Here is a 21,112-nt window from a genome sequence, read left to right on the forward strand (position 1 = left end):
ATATTAATGCTCGTGACCGTAAATGGTGTTAGTGACATCGTACTTAATACTGAGGGGAATGATTAAGTCCATGATTAATGAGTAAATACTTTGCTCTTCTTTTGTGTGGGTCGTGAGGTAGATTACCAGCCTCATCAACCCTGGATTTATACGGTCCTGAGTATTATTGAGCCGCCACAAGCCCCTAACATGACTCATGTAACGACTACATACTTACATCAATAAATAGTAACCAGAAGCAACGGCGTAACGTGCCTTCCGAAGCACGAATCATCTTACTTTCGGACAATCAGGTGATCAACATGTAATGTCCTAACCAAACTAACTAGGGACCAGAAAGTGATTTTTGTGATATGTCCCCACCGGGATTCGAACCCGGGACCTACGGATTGCGAGGTCAACGCTCAACCACTGGACCACAGAGGCCGTATTCTAGGTTAAGCGCCGACACGACCCACTTGCAACGTTACTTAGTCTAGGATACCTAGTGCCACTAAACCCACTTTTATTTAACTTTTATTGCATTTGCAGCGTAAGTATGTATGTTTCGTATTTCGTTACCCAGTTGGGAACCCTTGGCGCTCTCCATTTGTCGAGCCAAGTGACTAATTCCATCTGAGGCAAATCTACAATAAGTCACGTAAAAAAATTGACACTTTTTGTACTCATTTGCAACTTGTCTAAGGCCAATTTTCCGTCGCAAAATTCATGTTTCTTTTCTAGTTTTTTAATTTATTTTCAATTCTATACTTTTGCGATAGAGTTAATATCAAGTGGAATTTCCTATCGGAGAATTCATGAACATTTCAGTGTTATTTTTAATTATTTTCTGTTCCATACTTTTGCGACGGAAAATTCCACTTGATATCAACCCAGAATCGTTGACAGAACTCTGTATTAATCACGACCAAAGATGGTGTTTGGTATATTTGGAGTGAACAGGAAGCCTAAATTAATACTTATTAAAAAAGAAATAAATATCTAAAGCTACACCGACAAGAGCTTAGCCACGCTTAGCCCATAAAGCATGAATAAAACCTCACACGATAATAAACGACAAGGAATAAATCAATTTACATTGTAGGTAATCATATTTTTTCCAACGAATAAACATTTTCTTCGAAGCCATTAAACTCATATTTACACTCTGCACACACCACGTGTAAAGAATGTAAACCTATAAATGTGCCCAGAGAATTTATTGCTTTTCATTTTTTACAGAATTTTCTTTCCTTAGCGTGTTTTAACTGACTTCAAATTAGAAGGAGATTGGTGTTAATTCATGCAGACACCATCTTATTTTATTTTATATCCACTGAAAAAGAAAGGGACGGGTAATCGACAGACATAAAATTTATGGAACGTGGGTCAATTTTAAGCAGAAATCTAAAACAACCGTCTAAAAATTTTACATCGGCCAACAACCCGACAGAGTTAAGTAGACAGTACGTCAAACGGATTGCACACCAGTGAGATGCCCATTTTATTCGCCCGGGTTATTCGTTCGTTTTAAAATTTAATTGTTGACAATCATCCGTCCCTTTTCTTTTCGGCGCATAAGACAATGACGGATATAACTTAAAATAAAATTAGGAGTTGTCTGCAGGAATCGGGGCCATTATCAATTTGACTCTTAGTACGTATTATCGTCGGAATTGCACAATATTCCTTTATGTAAGGTAATGAATGTTGCTGGATGCGTCAACTTCAAAATTTTGCCCTAACATTGTATTCAAGAAAATATCGTCATTTTTATTTGACAGACTTTTAAATCGGTTTCTTTTTTCTAATTACTTTTTTCTTCTATACGGCGGTAAGGTTCACCTAACACATAGGATGCGGATATTTAGTTCATTATGCGATAAATATACCTCTGACTGCCCTAATTGAGCTTATACAGGATGTTAGTGACAACGTATCGAATACGGGATGATTCAGTTCATGATTCTGAGCTAATAACAAGTGGAATTTTCTACCGCGAAAATACTTTGAAATAAAAAGTAATAATTTAAAATTTTGAGACGGAAAATTCCATTTGATATTAACTCAGAATCATGAGTTGGATCACCCCCCTCAGTATTCGGTACGGTGTCACTTACACCCTGTAGGTATACTTTTATTTTTTTACTGCTTACTTTTTTACTGGATATTTTTAAAGGCCTTTAATCAGAGGCCTGGCTGTATTTTTCTTTGATCCCTTTGACGAGTAGATAAGGTCCCGTCAATATTGACCTAATAAACGATGTAAATACTGCTTACAACCAGTTTGTTTAAAAATAACTTTTCACTTTATTTTTTATAATTTTAGAAGAGAACCACTGAAAGGAAACAAAATCACCAAAACCCATTATTGCACCGAAACAAAAAGATATAATTACAAAAAGGCTCTTAACTAAGTACATAACTAACTTAGGTTCTTAACTAGGTACTTAATCTTTATTTTTTAATATTTGTATCTCTATTTGACATTCGAATTTGGATGTAATTATGCATTTTTCCAATCCTATATATGTGATTATATGTATAAATAGGTGTTAGGGTGAGTTTGTATGAACGTGTGTTATAGACGAATACGGTACGCATTTTTTTTTAGAAGAAAGTGAACTTTAAAAAAGCGACTACACTACATACTGAATAATTTGCCTGATAACATCCGTCTCGAACCAAATAAAAGTAAATTTAAATAAATACTTAAACAATACCTTTTGTCTCGTGTCCTGGCTAATTCATGACACTTATTGTGATATACGTACAAAATATTATTATATACATGTTATTACTAAAGACTCTTTCCTGCAGACAAACTGTTTAAACAGTTTTGCAGGGCATTGATAAATTGCATATTTAGTATTAAGATTAAATAAATAATACTCGTAATAATCATCATCATGTCGTTTAAACCGTATCCGGCGACGGCGACTCCTAAATATCTATCCCGGGTCGTTGTTGTGTGGGTGAGACTTGAAGGTCCGGTCACACGGCACACAATGAAAATAATCTACATAAAATGTCATGCACCTGTCTCATCTAGCATATTACAAGTTCTGATGTGCTACGTGAAACAGGAGGAGATTTTCGAACGTGAATTGAAAGCGAGCGATTCAAAAATAATACCCAAAAGAGGATGGAGTGAAAGTGAGGAGATCTATACAGTCATGAGCAATATAATGTACCCACTTTAGGACTCTGTCGCACTAACATATTTGACATTTAGTGAGACTTACAGTTCAATTTGTCAAAAAAGTTAATGTGACGTGGTACCAAAGTCTATACATATTAATGCTCGTGACCGTACCCAGCAGTGGGTGGACAGAAGCTGAGTAGATAAGATTGAGGTGCAAAAATTAATAACAATGTATTTTGTCCACAGACTGCAGTGAAAGTGGAGACACATTCGTGTCGACACGCAACAAAGAAGACCAACCTACACAAAAACCAGAACCAGAAAGTTATACCTTGTAAGTATATATATCTCTCTTTTTTACCTTTATCATTATTTTAACAACTCCATGCTTTTGGCATAAAATATACAATACTACGAATAGAAGGAACATTCTCCACACGAGCTTAGAGCGAAAAAATCTTTAAGATATATTTTTTTATTGTTAGCCATAGAGACAGCCAACCAGCTCGCGACACCAAACACTTCAGGACTCCGATACCGACCGTGCCGTGCGTGGTGGCGCTTATCGCTATCGACCCGCTAGGGTCGATTAATTCTTTCCAATATTTTTTCTCTCAGACGACGCCCTGAGGCTACCCCTCAGGCCTGTAGTCTTAAACGTTGTACCGGGTGAGAGCCTTCAGCGCTCCTCATTTGTCCGGCTAAGTAGTGAATGCCTTCTGCAGCAAATCTACAATAAGGCACGTCAAAAAAAATGCTCAATAAAGCATTATCTATCAATTTATTTAAAAATAAATCATTCTCAGAGATACCTATAAGTGCGCCGAGGTCTCAAGATTTGGTTTGTTTTTCTTTTTGTTTTGGTATTTTTTTTTATTTTATATATTTTTTTTGTCTGTGTACTTATTGATTTCCGTGTGGTTTCTGTCCTGTGTTAAATGTAATGTACCTGTCTGTCTGTGTCTGTGGTGTCCGGAAGTAATAAATGTTTCTTTCTTTCTTTCTTTCTTTCAAGATCTTTCAAGTTATTTTGCATCTTTTTATTTTGGACCCTGTGATAAACGAGATAATGCTAGGGGGATAAAATATTGTCAGATGCTCAGTTACCATTGACACTATCTCAACGAGCCATATAGAACGACCCACTAAACCTTCCAACAATATGACACGTACACATTCAGTAACTAACTCATACAGATTCACAGCGACAGCCTTTTGTTTGGGTGAATGTTTCTTTTTCTTTTCACCCTTCGCAATATGGCGTGCATTCCAGCATTTCCAGCCAGTTGAACACGTGCAACTGTTTTAAAAAGTAACCAAGTCGAAATTTGAAACACTTTTTAAAAGCAACAAAGAATATTCAAAACAGTTTTTAATAGTTCTCTTTTTAAAAACCATTACGTCACAAAGGGATCCGACGAAGAAGCAGAACTACGGGTATTTTGCCGACAGTGCAATAAAATGCCTTCTTATTGTAGCTTTGTAGCACTTGCTACGTAGCAATGCTACGTCGTAGCAAATAGCTACGGAAATGCAATCGGAGCCTGCGTTCATTTTGAGTTGCATTTCATTTTCATAATAAATGCGCTTTAAGTTTTTGATACTTTCAATTAAGGCCAATTGGGTATCAATTATTGTAGAGCCTATAATAATTCGTCGCTGGAAATTTCAATTGACGTAAGGGACAAATGACAGGTTTTCAGGAGAAACAAAAAACATTTCTTGATACTTAAAGTCTCATAACTTTCGTCATTCTAAACGTATTGAAAGACGTTAAATACCATAATTCTTAGAATTTTCTTGTCTACCACTTAAAAATAGAATTACTTTAATAACTAGCAAAATAAGAAAGTTACTAACCCTTACGCCCTTGTGTTATTTAAAAAACTTCCCTTACAACTATTAGGTAAACATTTTTTTTTGCATTTTTGAGTTGTAAAAGTCAGATTTTTTAATATTTTGTGTATTTTTGGGTTGTAAAGGTCAGTTTTTTAAATATTTTGGTAAAATATTGAAGTAAAGGTCTGTAAAAATTCACAACAATTGGTTAAAATCACTTATATTTATTGAAGTTATAGTTGAATTTTACTTTGAGACATCTAAACACCATGTGCTTGAATATGTTTGCCGATTTTTAATAATAAGCAAATTAAAAAACACATACTTATTAAACATTTGTGTCATTTTAAACTTATTGTATCTAGTTTTGTTGAAATGCAGGTAAATTACCTATAGTCTTAGGTTATCAGATTGAGAACAACATACAACAGAATTGACAGAATCGCACTTCACAGACACATTTTTCTTTTTAGCTTTCGGCATCATTAAAAAGTATCGCCCCTTCGATTTGAATTCTAATAACAAAACGTGTCCTACTCTGATGGCGCTTGAACACAACTACTGTGAACGCAACTGAGGAGCCGAGCCATTACCGTGGGTCGCGAACCCGCGAGCGGGTACGGGTAGGGAGGGCCACAAGGCTCCGTCCTCTCCTTTACTATTTTCATGGTATACTAGTGACATTCCCAAATCCCGTAAGACCGAACTAGCTTTATTTGCGGATGATACAGCCATCTATTCTTCGTGCCGTGGTCGAGTTATGATGACCGGAATTCTCCAACGCGCGGCCTTGGGCAAGTGGTTTCGCAAATGGAGAATCGAGGTAAAACCGGAAAAAAGTGCAGCGGTGTACTTTTCAAAGGGCTATTATAACACGCCACGGTCACGCCGTTAACTTAAAGTCATCAAGATGTTTGGCAAGCCGATCCCTTGGGAGGAGCAAGTCAAACATCTCGGCGTAGTCTTAGATAGACGTCTTCCTTTCAAGGCCCATATCAAACGTGTGCGCGATCGCGTCGCGTGTGTAATGGGCCGTCTTCATTATCTCCTTAACAAGCGTAGTAAATTGCATCCTTCCGATCATGACCTATGCAGGGGTAGTTTTTGCTCACGCGAGACCCTCTCAAATCCACTGCCTACAGGTAATACAAAATCGTTTCATGCGGAAAGCCACGGGAGCTCCGTGGTTCCTTCGAAATGAAAATCTGCACTTTGACCTAGGTCTGCCAACCATTGCCGAATGGCTCAAATTAGCTTCAAAACTTTTTTCGATTCTGCTCCGCACCACCCAAATCCTTTGGTAGTTGCGGCTTCTGAATACATCCAGCTTAGGGACGGTACTGAAAAGTATCGGCGTCCGAAGGACGTAATATACGATCCCGACGACACGATTACTCTAGTCATAGTTGCAGCCAATCAGCTCGCGACTCCAAACACTTCAGGACCCCGATACCGACCCCACCGGCGTGGTCGACGACTTCCCTCAAGCAGCGCTTAATCGCTATCGACCCACTAGAGTCGATTAATTTCTTCAAATATTTTTCCTCTCAGACCTGACCTCAGCCCTGAGCCGAGGTTCGCGCCCAACTGGGCACCCTCAGACCTGTTCTCTTAAACGTTGTACCGGGTGAGAGCCTTCAGCGCTCGCCATTTTTCCGGCCAAGTAGTTAATGCCATCTGCGGCAAATCAACATAAGTCACGTCAAAAAAAGGGTGTGGAGGGGATTCGGTGCACGTACACGTGGGCGTAGGCATAAATTGTACGGCGAAAGAGTTGAGTAGTGTAATAAGGTCTTAAGCGAAGTTCTATCTTTGTTTATTTCTAAATGAAAGAATAATAATTAGTATACCAGTTTAGGTTGTATGGTAAATATAAAACTACAAGATTTTTAAGACAGCGGACTCATTGCTAGTTACGTCGTGTTAATACGTGTAGACATAAATGTCAAAATAAATAACCACAGTTACTTACGTCCCTATATCAATATTATTTGTTATAATTTCATGTTAGCTTTAGTGTCGTAAAAGACATTGTCATAATTTAAATAACTTTTTTATAAATCAAGACCCTTACATCACTTAAGTAAAAAAAAATTGTAACATACGTCATACTTTCAAAATCTTGGGTCCTTTACGCCGTTTTATTCAAAAATATCAGAAAATTCAATCGTTAATAAAATAAAAAATATGAGAGCTATTGGTATTTCAAATGTATCAATCGATGGAGAAAAACAAGCTCTATCGAATAATGCAATAAAAAAAAATTGGCCAAATGTCCCTTACAGCAATTGAAATTTCCAGCGACGAATTATTATTTATCTTTACACTATTTATGTGTAGTGAGATCTTTTCTTCCCTCCAGCGGGTTGTAGGTGGATTACCAACCAAAGCAACCCTGGTGTCAGAGTTATTATTGAGCCGCCAGAGTCTTCTGACATGACTCATAGTCATGAGTCACTGCTAGCCAGGAACGGTCTCACAATGTGTTTTTTCTTTTTGTTAGGCGTGTGGGAATCGAACCCAGGAATACAATGCTCAATGTCGTTTGGGACACACTTAACTTTTGATTAATTGTCTGAATCATGACAATAGTGATATTTCTTTTTACGTGACTTTGTATATTTGCCTTAGATAGTATTAACTACTAAATAGGGAGCGCTGAGGACTCTCACACAAAATTTGAGACAACAGACCTAAAGATGCCCAGTTGTATGCGAACCTCGGCTCAGGGCGTTATGAAAGAGGATTATATTTAAAAGAGTTAATCGACCCTAACAATAGGGAAATAATAATAGGATATCTCGACACCCTGAGCTGCTCACAACCATGTTGCTGCCTTGCCGTCCAGTCGCGTCGGCTAGATAGGTGGCCCATCCAGTGAGTGGCGAGTCACCGCCTGCTCATTTTATCCATGTTTACCAACATTGGTCGAGCAGGCGCCATAATCCCCCTTAGCTCCAGTATCCCGGTCCACTAACCCCCAACCCAATAGCCCAGTTCCCTTTGTTCTTATAATCTGCAATAGTCCTACACGAACCGGGGATTGTCTTTGGGTGCACTCCCATAGTGCATCCAGGGATAATCGCCGGTTGGTGTCGATTAAACTGTGTTAAGGAGCCTCTACTATTATGTTTTATGTAAAACAACCTAAGAATTAACTGACTAAATTTGAAATACCAAGATGCCCATTCTAATAACATTATCCTCATATTCTTGTCAATTTCCCAACTATTTACATACAAAGCAAGTGGAGCAGTAACCATTTTAGGAAAGTTACAGCCGCTAATACAGGGTGGTGGACAAAGCGAACTACCGCCAAGTGAGCGCCATTGTGGCTACATCCTGTATTCACTGAGCGATACAACCAACCAGGGTTACATTGTGTTATAAGAAAACAAAACTTTTGTTATTAAACATTAAATAAATTACTAACTGACGTAACTATTTACTTTCACTAATTACTTTTTATTCTAAAATTTATTGCCCATCTTCTTCTTATTGTAAAGTGGAATACCAGCCTCATCAACCCTGGTGTCAGGGTTATTACTAAGCCGCTAAAGGCTTTTGTTTCACTTCGTATTTTCTATTCTAAAATATACAATGCCTAAGGTAACGCGTGGTGATTCCAATACATAAGTGAGCCACAAAGAGAAAACTTTACAAGTTCTGTTACACTTACAAAGTAGGCTGAATGTGAGTAATGAAAGTGCTTTCAGAACATTTCTTGGCAGTACACTACTTCGAAATAATAACACTTATTTTGCCGCGAAAAACACAACATGCGCGCAATTGGATAGTATCAAAGATAAATAGCGGCCTCCGTGGTCAGTGGTTGTGCTCCCGATCCGGAGGTCCTGGGTTCCATTCCCGGTGGGGACATATCACAAAAATTACTTTGTGGTCCCTTATTTGGTTAGGACATTACATGCTGATCAACTGATTGTCCGGAGAGACGATCCGTGCATCGGAAGGCACGTTAATCCGTTGGTCCCGGTTACTACTTACTGATGTAAGTACGCAGTCGTTATATGAGTCATGTCAGAGGCCTTTGGCGGCTCAATAGTACCCTGACACCAGGGATGATGAGGTTGGTAATTCACGTAACAACCCACACGATAGAAGAAGAAAGATAAATCATGAAATTCTGCTTACTAAATAAAGACAAATGTAAACGTGACAAAAAACGATTAATTTGTTCTGTTTAACTTATTTATAAAATAAAGAAAAAAATTATAATAAGTGCTACAATTTATTACGTTTAATACAAAAATGATGATACTTCACAACCGTTATTCCCCAAACACTCTCATTAAAAAAACAACATTTTAAAAGCAAATAAATCAGTGGATGTTCAGATTAATTATCGCACGACCGCGAATGCAAAATAATTCCGCAGAATATATAATTGATATTCGCATTTAAGCTCAACATACACAGTGGTAGCGCCGGGAGCATTCCGGGTGTCACATTCTATACGGACGTACGATAAGCTCAGGTTCGGCGTGGGCAAGACCAAGTTATGCTGGGTTCTTTAACAAACTTGTTTATCATCCAGTGTAAGTTGATCTCACGCGTTAACCGCGCGAAGACAAACTTTTTTTCTGAAGTAAGTTAGGTTTGAGTTAGTCTGCCAGAGAAATAGCGAGTGCTGAGGGCACTCATTTGGTACAAAATTTAAGATGTGGAATTTTCCATTGCAAAAGTACTGAATTGAAAATAATTTTAAAAAACTAAAAAAAAACCATTAATTTTGCGACAGAAAATTCCGCTTGATATTAACTCAGAATCATGGCCTGAATCACCCGCCTCAGTATCCGTCTTTTTTTGACGTGACTTAATGTAGATTTGCCAGAGATGGCATAAACTACTTAGCCGGACAAATGGGGAGCGCTGAAGGCTCTCACCCGGCACTTATCATACTAGCGGTTTGGGAGCGGTTGCGGAGCGGAGCGGGCGCGCGGCGAATGCGTTGCGGACACGCCGCGGCTACGCAGCGAATGCGTCGCGGACGCGGGGCAAGACAACAGGCCTGAAGGTGCCCAGTTACGAACCTCGGCTTATGGCATCATTTGAGAGGATTATATTTGAAACAATTAGCTTGTCGAGTCCGGCGATAAACGCTAAATGAGCGAAATCTTCGTCCATACCGGCACTTACCATCCGCTAATTACCGCATACGATCCTGACGACCCGATTACTCTAGCCATAGAGGCAGCCAATCAGCTCGCGACACCAAACACTTCAGGACCCGGATACCGACCCCGCCGGCGTGCTCGACGATTTCTATCAATCAGCGCTTATCGCTATTGACCCATTAGGGTTGATTGATTCTTTAAAATATTTTTCCTCTCAGACGACGCCCTGAGCCGAGGTTCGCGCCCAACTGGGCACCCTCAGGCCTGTTGTCTTAAACGTTGTACCGGGTGAGAGCCTTCAGCGCTGCCCATTTGTCTGGTCAAGTAGTTAATGCCATCTGTGACAAATCTACAATAATTCACGTCAAAAAAAAACTACTTACCGCACCGCGCCTGTGTACACACACCTTAATTGAAGTTCGTATTTAAATATCGTGCACGAGTTATGTAATGATGGACCATTTATTGTATGGCTTGTAATGAACCCACGTTTCTGCCAGCTTTAAATAAATTGCTAATTTATCTTTTATTCAAAATGTTTCTGTCATGATTATTTATTCCACTTGTAATATTTGTGGTCATAATGCAAACTTGCAGTTCGAATACTATCGGAGTGGGCGTGAAGCTTGGTCAGAGAAAAAAATTGTAGCTTAGTGGTTGTCTCAATTAACGCCAAAATGTAATTTTATTTAACAATTGTATTTTTTTTGTATTTTTTTTTATTTTGTATCATAAAGTGTTTATTTTATTTATAGCATTTAAATTGTAATGTTTATTAAACAGGCCTATATAGGACCTATATACAGGGTGCCCAGAAGTTCAGGTTCAAAATGAAAAATTAGGTAGAGGTGCTTATTGGCTACTAGAAACACCTCCATGTATATTCAGCGTGACCCAGAAAATCTAGGAAAAGGTACAAAATGGTCCATATCTTCTAAACCGTAAATAATCGCTGAACATGGGGATGTTTCTGGTAGCTAATGAGCCCCTCTATCTAATTTTGAACGTGAACTTCCGGGCCACTCTGTGTATAAGTCCTATATAGGTATTTTTAATAAACATTCCACATTAGAAAAGATTTAATACGATCTACTCTGAACCGGCGTGCGTGTATGAAGCGATTGATGAATGTGGAGGAAGCAAGAGAAGTGAGTCAGGATTGAACCAAATAGAATTCTATAGTCTCTGCTTACCCCGGTGGGAAATAGGCGTGAGTTTATGTATGTATGTTCCACACCGTACTTCGGGCACTTGCTATCAGGCCGGTGCGGCGAGCAGACGTGTCGCAAGCGCATTGCAAAATCAATGGTGGTTTTATTTGCGACCCAATAAGAGTATCTACTGTGTAATCTGAGACAGCACAGCAGGTTTCCTCACTTATGGTCACAATGCACACTTGCAGTTCAAAAACAATCCGTCTGCGATTGCTATTAGTACCTACTAAACTAATATATTACCTATGTACTAAAACTAACATGGCAGACGGAGTAACTGCTAATTAGTTATTAACTAATTAATTTGTCCAGGATAATTAGTTTGCACTAGCAACTAAGGTATTCTGAGTCTCGCTTCGTTTGACATTATATTTATTTAGCGTTTCGATTGAACGTGAAAATGTGAAACAAATTTATTTCTTTATAAAATTCAAGTGTTTGTTTGTTTTTTCAATCAGATAATAAATTTACAAAATATTTGTCATCTCACAAAACAAACACAAACACTTTTGTACACACAAGAAATACAAAATTACAAACAAAAAAGATATTTATTTGTAACAGGGAAGACTATTTACTAAAGGCGGCGGATAATAGTATTATAATATTAGTGTTATTAACACATCTTAAATAAAGTGGTCTAGTAGAACAGGCTCCGTGGTCTAGTGGTAAGAGCGTTAGTCTCACAATGTGGAGGTCCGAGTTCGATTTCCGACATTGTCGAAATCACTTTGTGAAACTGTCTGTTGTTTGACATTGCAGGCTTGAATCGCCTGATTTTCCTTCGTGTGCTTCGGAGGACACCCACGAAGTTAAACAGTAACCATCCCATTCATTAACCATCATCAATTCATACTATAATTGATTTCCATAAACAACCAAATCCCCATTCTTTATCCTTCCATAGTATTCTCTTACTTTCTACCCACTTTCCTACATAAATATTTCCATCAATCAGCGCTAATCGCTATCGACCCACTAGGATCGATTAATTCTTTCAAATCTTTTTCCTCTCAGACGTCGCCCTGAGCCGAGGTTCGCACCCAACTGGGCACCCTCAGGCCTGTTGTCTTAAACGTTGTACCGGGTGAGAGCCTTCAGCGCTCCCCATTTCTCCGGCCAAGTAGTTAATTCCATCTGCGGCAAATCTACAATAAGTCACGTAAAAAAATAAAAACTACATAAATACATACTAGCAAGACATCTGGAGTGTACCATGTTAATGTTTTCCTTTTGTCCACAGACGACTACAACAGAGTGGTGCTAGAAACTATAGACCGGGAACCTGACTCCGATTACATTAATGCTTCCTATATAGATGTAAGTATTTTAAGTATATCACTTATTAAGTTAACGACCTCCGTGGTCCAGTGGTTGAGCGGTAGGCTCACGATCCGGAGGTCCCAGGTTCGATTCCCGGTGGGGACATGTCACAAAAATTACTTTGTGGTCCCTAGTTTGATTAGGACGTTACTGGCTGATTACCAAATTGTACGAAAGTAAGATGATCCGTGCTTCGGAAGGCACGTTAAGCCGTTGGTCCCTGTTACTTCTTACTGATGTAAGTGTAAGTAGTCGTTACATGAGCCATGTCAGGGGCCTTTGGCGGCTCAATAGTAACCCTAATACCAGGGTTGATAAGGTTGGTACTCCACATCACAACCAATAGAAGAAGATTAGGTTTAAATATAAAATAGATATAGGCAAAAAAGGTCCGAAATGCATCGGGATTGTGGATTTCCTCACGATGTTTTCCTTCACCACTGAGCACATGATAATCATTTATGATCCAAACATGAATCCGATTACAAATTCTAAAACCACTTGACCTATTCTGGGATTCCAACCTGTGACCTCAAAGTGTGAGTCAAGCATTCTACCAACCGGGCTACCAAGGCACTATGTACTATGTACATAGTAGGTACTAAATACACGGCTCTTCTAAGCACGATTTTGAGTGTTGCATGATTTTATTTATTTTATTTATTTATACAGCCTCCGTGATCTAGTGGTTAGAGCGTTAGGCTCACGATCTGGGGGTCCGGGTTCGATTCCCGATGGGGATATTGTCGAAATCACTTTGTGAGACTGTCCTTTGTTTGGTAAGGACTTTTCAGGCTTGAATCACCTGATTGTCCGAAAAAGTAAGATGATTCCGTGCTTCGGAGGGCACGTTAAGCCGTTGGTCCCGGCTATTAGCCGTAAAAACACCTCCATCAACCCGCAGTGGAGCAGCGTGGTGGAGTATGCTCCATTCCCCCTCCGGTTGATTGAGGGGAGGCCTGTGCCCAGCAGTGGAACGTATATACGTAGGCTGTTTATGTTATGTTATGTATTTATTTATAAAGGTACATACAACATTACAGTGTGACCCAATGCGCTGTATGACGAGAAAAACAATTTAAAAACGAATACAAAAAAAATTACAATGAATGAAAAAAGAAAAATAAGACTATAAATAACATGAAAAAAACAAAAAAAAATACAATTTCAAAATTAAAAGTAAACTATCACATAAAAATAATAATAGAAAAAACAAAACAGTAAATCATTAATAAATCTTCTCGCAAAAAGCTAAATACTCTCTCCATACACTCCACCTATCAGCGAACACATCACATCACATTTACTATATTTTCAACGGGTACAATAAAATTAAATGAATACAAATAAAAATATCAGTATCGTACTGCCGCAAAGTAACGCTTGATTCGATAAAATATAATAAAAAAAAATCCAACGTTTCCATTCTTCTATCGCTATATTCTTTCAAGTCACATCCGTGTACTCGTATCTTCCTGAGAAAAACTCGCTTATTCATATACGCAATCACACACGAACCCTACTCAGAAACATGAATGTTGAAAAGAGGAAAAATGCGTATTCCATTGTGAACATACGATGTTTCTCACGCCTATTGTCAAGGTTCAGAAACCGGTGGAATGAGAGGTGTAGACCACGGAATAGAAGGAAGAGGTTGAAAAGACCCTAATGCGCATTTTGTATGAGAACCGCTGTCGCCGGTTCAACCCCACACTCTTTTACTACTACTTGCAGGAGCAAACAGATATCTACGTACAATTATAGCTCTCTGCTTCTCAAATGGAGCTCGGGGGCGCAGCGGTTAACGCGCTCGGTCTGCGATTGTTGAAGTAAAGCAACTTTCGCAAAGGCCGGTCATAGGATGGGTGACCACAAAAAAAAGTTTTCATCTCGAGCTCCTCCGTGCTTCGGAAGGCACGATAAGCCGTTGGTCCCGGCTGCATTAGCAGTCGTTAATAACCATCAATCCGCACTGGGCCCGCGTGATGGTTTAAGGCCCGATCTCCCTATCCATCCATAGGGAAGGCCCGTGCCCCAGCAGTGGGGACGTTAATGGGCTGATGATGATGATGATGCTTCTCAAATGCTGTAGCCACTTTACCGGCAATGTTCATTTTATGTAATAGGCTGCAATTTTATCATTACTTTTCGTACGAGTATTTATTTTGATAAATAGTCGATCTTGCTAAGGTTTTCAGCTTTCCTGTGATAAGGAGGAATCTCCTTGCATGATGGTTGATATTCGACTTACCTATTGCCTTCCAGGTTATATATAATACACAAAACGACCTTTTAATATACTATAGCGGAGCTCCGTATCTCGTAAAATTTGCGAACAAGTGGAGCGCAAAGTCGAAGTAAGAAATATTTGCTCATACTTGTATGGCGCGCGTTTCTCGCTCACTTGGCCCTTCCAACCTCTTTCTCCTATTCCATTGTGCAGACGGATCTTTTGGCGCGCGGACGACATGACAGCTTCCTTTTTTCTTATTTTTTTGGTTTTCCCCGAAGGGTAAAGCAAAGGGAACTATGCCCATACAGCCATGTCTGACGTATTTTTTTTTCTTGATGATTAATGAAATGATGAAAAGTGATGATGATGAAACCTAAACCCTAAATATAATAACACTCGCGAATGTCTTCCGACTAACTTAATGCGATCATTAACCACAAAACACCACTTCGTATTAATTATTTAGATTATTCAATGAAGAAAGCAACTGTCCCGTTCCCGTTTCCCACCAAAAAGCCTCCATGACAGCTTCCTTCTCCGCCATTTATAACAACTGTCAAAAATATCACAGCGCCTTTTTTTTTCTTCTGGCTTCCGCGGCTAGCGATGTGCCAATGACAAATCTTGAGTGATCTTAGTTTTCAATCACATCGCCTTATCGAACCCCGGTACCAAACTTGCACCAATGAGTTAGTTTTCAGAGCCGTGGTAGCCCAGTTGGTAGAACGCTTGCCTCTCACTTTGAGGTCGCAGGTTGGAATCCAGCACAGGCCTAAACCAATGATTGTCGAATTTTCTTTCGAACTCATGTTCGGATCATAAATGATTATCACCTGCTCAGCGGTGAAGGAAAACATCGTGAGGAAACCCACATACCCGAGAAATGCATTTTCGGAGGTATGTAACCTTACCTGTATTGGGCTGGTTTTCCCTTCGCGGGTTGGAAGGTCAGACAGGCAATCGCTTCTGTAAAAAACGGGACCTGACAAATCTTCAGTTTACGCGAAAAACGGGATGTGTTAGGGTTATGGTGTTGATGAAGTGCAGTTTTCACTAATACAATTCGTCGATTATAAACGGCGATACGGCTCACCGCCTATAATGTTGGTCTAACATAAAGCTCCATGAGGCGTGAGTTAGTTCATATTGTGGAGAATGTGCCTCCGACTACCTCATTCGGGTTTTTTTTAAAGAACGTCTAGCCATGTGCTGAGGTTTTTCTTGCAGCTTCTTTTCCCCAGCTATACAGGTTGTGAGAAGCTGCAGTAGTTTTAGGCGGATGAGACGTTCATTATGTTAAAATTGACGATTCAAAGTGTAACGATGTTACCTATTGAATAAAGATATTTTTGAATTTGAATATATATTCGTGTGCTTATGTGCATGTGTAGAATATTATTCCGCCCACAAGATAGAGCCTAGAGGGATGCAAAACTGATACCCACCGATTTGAAACTCGAAGCAAAGCGCGGACGATCATAAGCCCTCCCATCAAACCATTGTATCACATCATAAAAGTATCTACCAGTAATTCCACAGAGAAGCCTTAGTGACCTTCCCCACAGCGCAATGCGATATCGACACAATTAACATAACATAACAAAAGCTCACAACGCTAATTGAATTAGTCAGAGATAAATTCATCGCAAACGGCGTCTTACGACATCGCATGGATGAAATATGCCATCATATACAGAGAGTGGACATTGTAACGAAAACTTTGAGGGATGATTAAGACCATGATTCTGAGCTGATATCAAGTGGAATTTTCCGTCGCAAAAGTATAGAGGTTATTTAAGAAAACACTAATTTTTTTATGAATTTTCCGACAGGAAATTCCACTTACCATCGACTCAGATTCATGGTCTGAATCATCCCCCTCAGTATTAGTTACGGTGTCGCTAAAAACCATACCCACTTGTATGGCTACCTGTATGTACGTATACTTGTACGGGGTGTACCTAAGTGACTTCGTAACGACTATTGAGAGGGATGATTCAGCTTATTATTCTGAGTTAATATCAAGTGGAATTTTCCATCGCAAAAGTATAGCATTGTAAATAATTTAAATAAACTAAAGAAATCTTGAATTTTGCTTCATATTAACTCGGTCTGAATCATCCCCCTCTGTATTCGTTACGATGTCATTAACTCCCTGTACCCTAATATCGCTATCGATGCGATGTTTCGACATCGCATCGATAGCGCGCGCGTCTCAGGCGTTGTGTGGTAGATCGCTTAGGGATGGAATATGCCATTGTATTCAGTGAGCGATCCGCGTAAAGGCGTGTGATTCCCGGGATGATCCCTCTGAGGGCGCTTATTGTTGAATGAATGTTACGTGGAGCAGGCAAGGAGGGCTCAGATAGATATAACTACAGAAAATCCGACCTTATTTATTATCTCTGGAAGCGATATTGCTCTGGAAAAAGCAATATCGCTATTTGAAATTTGTTTGTATTGCGCACTTACTTTCATATGCGCAAATGTCAAATTGCAGTACTGCTTTCTTAGATGAATTGCTTCGATGTGGCCATTTTAACCCCTGGTCTGTGGATAAACCGCTAACCTTATTACTAACGGTACCGGTTACGGTATTTTAATACTTTTTTTAGAAAGAAAGAAAGAAACATTTAATGTGATCCGTGTCTGTGGTGTCCTAAATAATAAATGTTCCTTGCGTTTCTATATATATATATATGTATATACATTACAATGACATCACATCATCAAAAGACAAATAACGCATATGTGAAATATTTTCTATATAGAACATGGAGAACACAGAAACTTATACCTAAATTAAATGTGACGTCGTGTCGGCTTACCCATGTGTAGCGGATGGTGTCCCGTATAAAGGGTCCTCACTCAGCTTATGCCGCGGCATTTTACGCATTATAAAAGTAAAGTAAAATATCAAAGAAGAATAATAAGAGTTTAACAAACAACAAAATAAACGTTTTACGTGCGAGTGTGTGTAGTGTATGTGTAAGAGTGGAAGGGTGTATGGAAACGTAGGTTAGAAACGTAGATGAAAAATGCAGGGTATTTTTAATTCGAATAAAACCGAAAATATTGACCCTACAGCTTTGGTGCAATATTAATAAATGCTCAGACGGTTAAGTTCTAAGCATATATACCAATATTGTTACTTTGCCGCCAGTTTACATTTTTACCAAAAATGTATGAAAAATACTGTTTTTTAAATTCGAATAAAACCCAAGATATGACCGAAAACCGAACCGAAAATATTGACCCTACAGCTTTGGCGCCATAGTAATAAATGCTCAGGCGAATAAGATGTAACGGAATATAGCAAAAATATTTTTTGGCCGGCCCTTTGGCTTCTGGGCCGAAATCCGATGATCTCCTTTAATTGAACATACCAAACCTCCATACATTGTCAACTACGAACTAAACAACCTCTAACCCAATTTCACCTATCGCCCAAATTATCGAACACCAAAATTCAATCATGTATTTGACCCTTTGGATACTCTGTAAGTACCCATTACACGAACAATCTCTCAATCACTTGGCCTGAAATAAAGAAAATTAACCTTTCCGAAGCACTTCTGGCCAGAAATGGAAGGGTCCAATTGATCCTGGCTATTAGACGGCAGTGTGGGGACAAACAGTGGAGACAGTTCCTACAAAAGTTGTGTCAGGATTCTAAACTAACGAATACTTCAGCCTCCTCAACCCTGATGTCAGGGTTATTATTGAGCCGCCAAAGGCCCCTGACATGACTCATGTAACCACTACAAACTTACATCAGTAATTAGTAACCGGAAGCAACAGCTTAGCGTGCCTTCCGAAGCAACACAACACACACGGACGCATGCACGGAACGGAACGCATAGATATAAGAAATTAAGTTACACACCTCTAACACTTCATACAAACAACCTCGTTTTACACAGACACTACACATTGACGTTATCGTACAAGCACTTCTGTGTGTGTAATGTCTGACGCCATATGATTGAAGACTAAAGTAAGATCGATGAAAGAAAGATAGAAAAGTTTATTATAAAGGGACACCACAGACGAGATAAAAACAAAACACGGAATGACGAATGGGGGGTGAGGTAAACCTAGCTCAGCCGCTGGTGGGGAGTGGAGAGTTGTCGTTCTAATACGTAGTACTATTCCTTATTCCATGCTTCAAGCCAGTCGTTCTACTGTAGTTTGCCACACTGTGACTGTACGGTAATCCTGTCCCAACTGACCTCGTACATTATTGGACCCCAAGGTAGGTATAATGTCAATAATCGACCTCCTTCGAATTGAAACAGCCCTCAGATGTTTATTGTTTCCAACCAAATCTGATTTCCAATTCGAGTTGAGTTCCCTTTCGTGGCTTGATTGTTTTACAAAGGTTGGTCTAAGATTCTATTTAAAGTTTGGTCCCTCGAGTTTGCAAGGAAAGTTTTGGATGTTCAGTGAATTTAAGGAAAAGAATGTCTGATGGAATGTTTGTTATTAGTTTGATTATGCAAATGTTTTCGGTCAAAGGAATTTGAGCTTCATAAACTTAAGCCAATACCAAACACACAATCTAATAAAAAAAACTTACATAGGGATATAGGGACAGAAAAAGCAACTTTGTTTTATATTTTTTTTTTTTTTTCTTCTGGCTTCCGCGGCTAGCGATGCGCCAATGACAAATCTTGAGTGATAAATCAAGTTTTATACTATGTAGTGATTATTTATTAAAAATAAGTACAGTACTTACTTAATTTTTTTTTACAGACACAGAGACACGTTTTTTTGTATCGATTTTTTTTTTATTATTTTATTCTGTGTTTTTTTTATTTCTAATAGTGAATGTATCGTTGTCCACAGAGTATATTAAAGCCAAACGCGTACATAGTGACGCAGGGCCCGACCGAGGACACCGTGGTCAACTTCTGGCGGATGGTATGGCAGGAGCGCGCCGCTGCCATCGTCATGCTCACCAAGACCTTCGACTTCATCAAGGTATTTAAATAAACTCACGCTTCTAAACCCTAAAGGAGTCGGCAGTATAATATGAAAGCTCCATAAGGTGTGCGTACTTAGGGGGGTTAAAATGGCCACATCGAAGCAATAATAATTCATCTAAGAAAGCAATATTGCAGTTTGACATTTGCGCATATAAAAATAAGTTCGCAATGCAAACAAATGTCAAATAGCAATATTGCTTTCTTAGATGAATTGTTTCGATGTGGCCATTTTAACCCCCTTGTTCATCTTCCGATGAATGTATCTCTGACTACCCCAATTGGAATATAATCATGAGCTTATGTTACGTTGATATTATATCACCAAAAGTTTGCCTGGAAGAAATTGCTAACTTAGCTATTAGGCCGCCTTTTGTACATTCTCCTCTCCTCTTAGCCTATCGTGTATTTGACATTTATTAACACTTTTATATGCACAAATTGAATTAACTCAAATGCACATTTCTACTTACGCCGACAAATTACGAGCTGTTGCTGCTGTTCAAATCAACCATATTACTTGATGGAAAGAAACAAGAAGTCCACAATTAGGGAATGCACACAATTACCAGACAAGCAGTAGAAACCTCAGCATAATTATATTAAGCTGATGCTATGCTGTTCGTTGCAGCGCTGAATTGAACAGTACGAAATGGAAACATTTTGTTGAATATGCTTAAATCCGTTGGACAATTAAATGTAAGCGGATTATTGGGACTAAAACGATAGGAAATTAATTTTGAGCTGCGAGAATTAGGCGTACTTATATGCTTTTGCCTACTATACTGTATACAGGGTGTTAGTGACATCGTAAAGAATTCTGAGGAGAATAATTCAGGAATTTTCCGTCAGAACTTTTTGTGTTTTTAAAAATTATTTTCTATTCTTTACTTTTGCGATGAAAAAGTCCACTTAGTATTATCTCAGAATCATGAGCTGAATAATTCCCCTTAGTATTAGTTACGGAGGAGCTCGGTGGCGCAGCGGTTAACGGAGGAGCTCGGTGGCGCAGCGATTAACGCGCTTGGCCTGCGATTGTTGAAGTTAAGCAACTTCGGCAAAGGCCGGTCATAGGATGGGTGACCACAAAAAAAAGTTTTCATCTCGAGCTCCTCCGTGCTTCGGAAGGCACGTTAAGCCGTTGGTCCCGGCTGCATTAGCAGTCGTTAATAACCATCAATCCTCACTGGGCCCGCGTGATGGTTTAAGGCCCGATCTCCCTATCCATCCATAGGGATGGCCCGTGCCCCAGCAGTGGG

General features: G+C 39.2%; 1 protein-coding gene across 4 annotated transcripts in view; it reads left to right on the plus strand.

Moving 5' to 3' along the window:
• LOC126374161 (receptor-type tyrosine-protein phosphatase kappa) overlaps positions 1-21,112 on the plus strand; it is a 249,698-nt gene that overhangs the window by 218,324 nt on the left and 10,262 nt on the right. For all 4 annotated transcript variants that reach the window (XM_050020632.1, XM_050020636.1, XM_050020633.1 and 1 more), the window contains 3 exons: positions 3,371-3,458; positions 12,556-12,632; positions 19,717-19,851. In XM_050020632.1, coding sequence (XP_049876589.1) covers positions 3,371-3,458; positions 12,556-12,632; positions 19,717-19,851 — 300 coding nt within the window. The remainder of the gene's footprint in view (positions 1-3,370; positions 3,459-12,555; positions 12,633-19,716; positions 19,852-21,112) is intronic.

This window comes from Pectinophora gossypiella, chromosome 17 (assembly GCF_024362695.1).
Source record: "Pectinophora gossypiella chromosome 17, ilPecGoss1.1, whole genome shotgun sequence".
In the NCBI taxonomy this organism is placed as follows: Eukaryota; Metazoa; Arthropoda; class Insecta; order Lepidoptera; family Gelechiidae; genus Pectinophora; species Pectinophora gossypiella.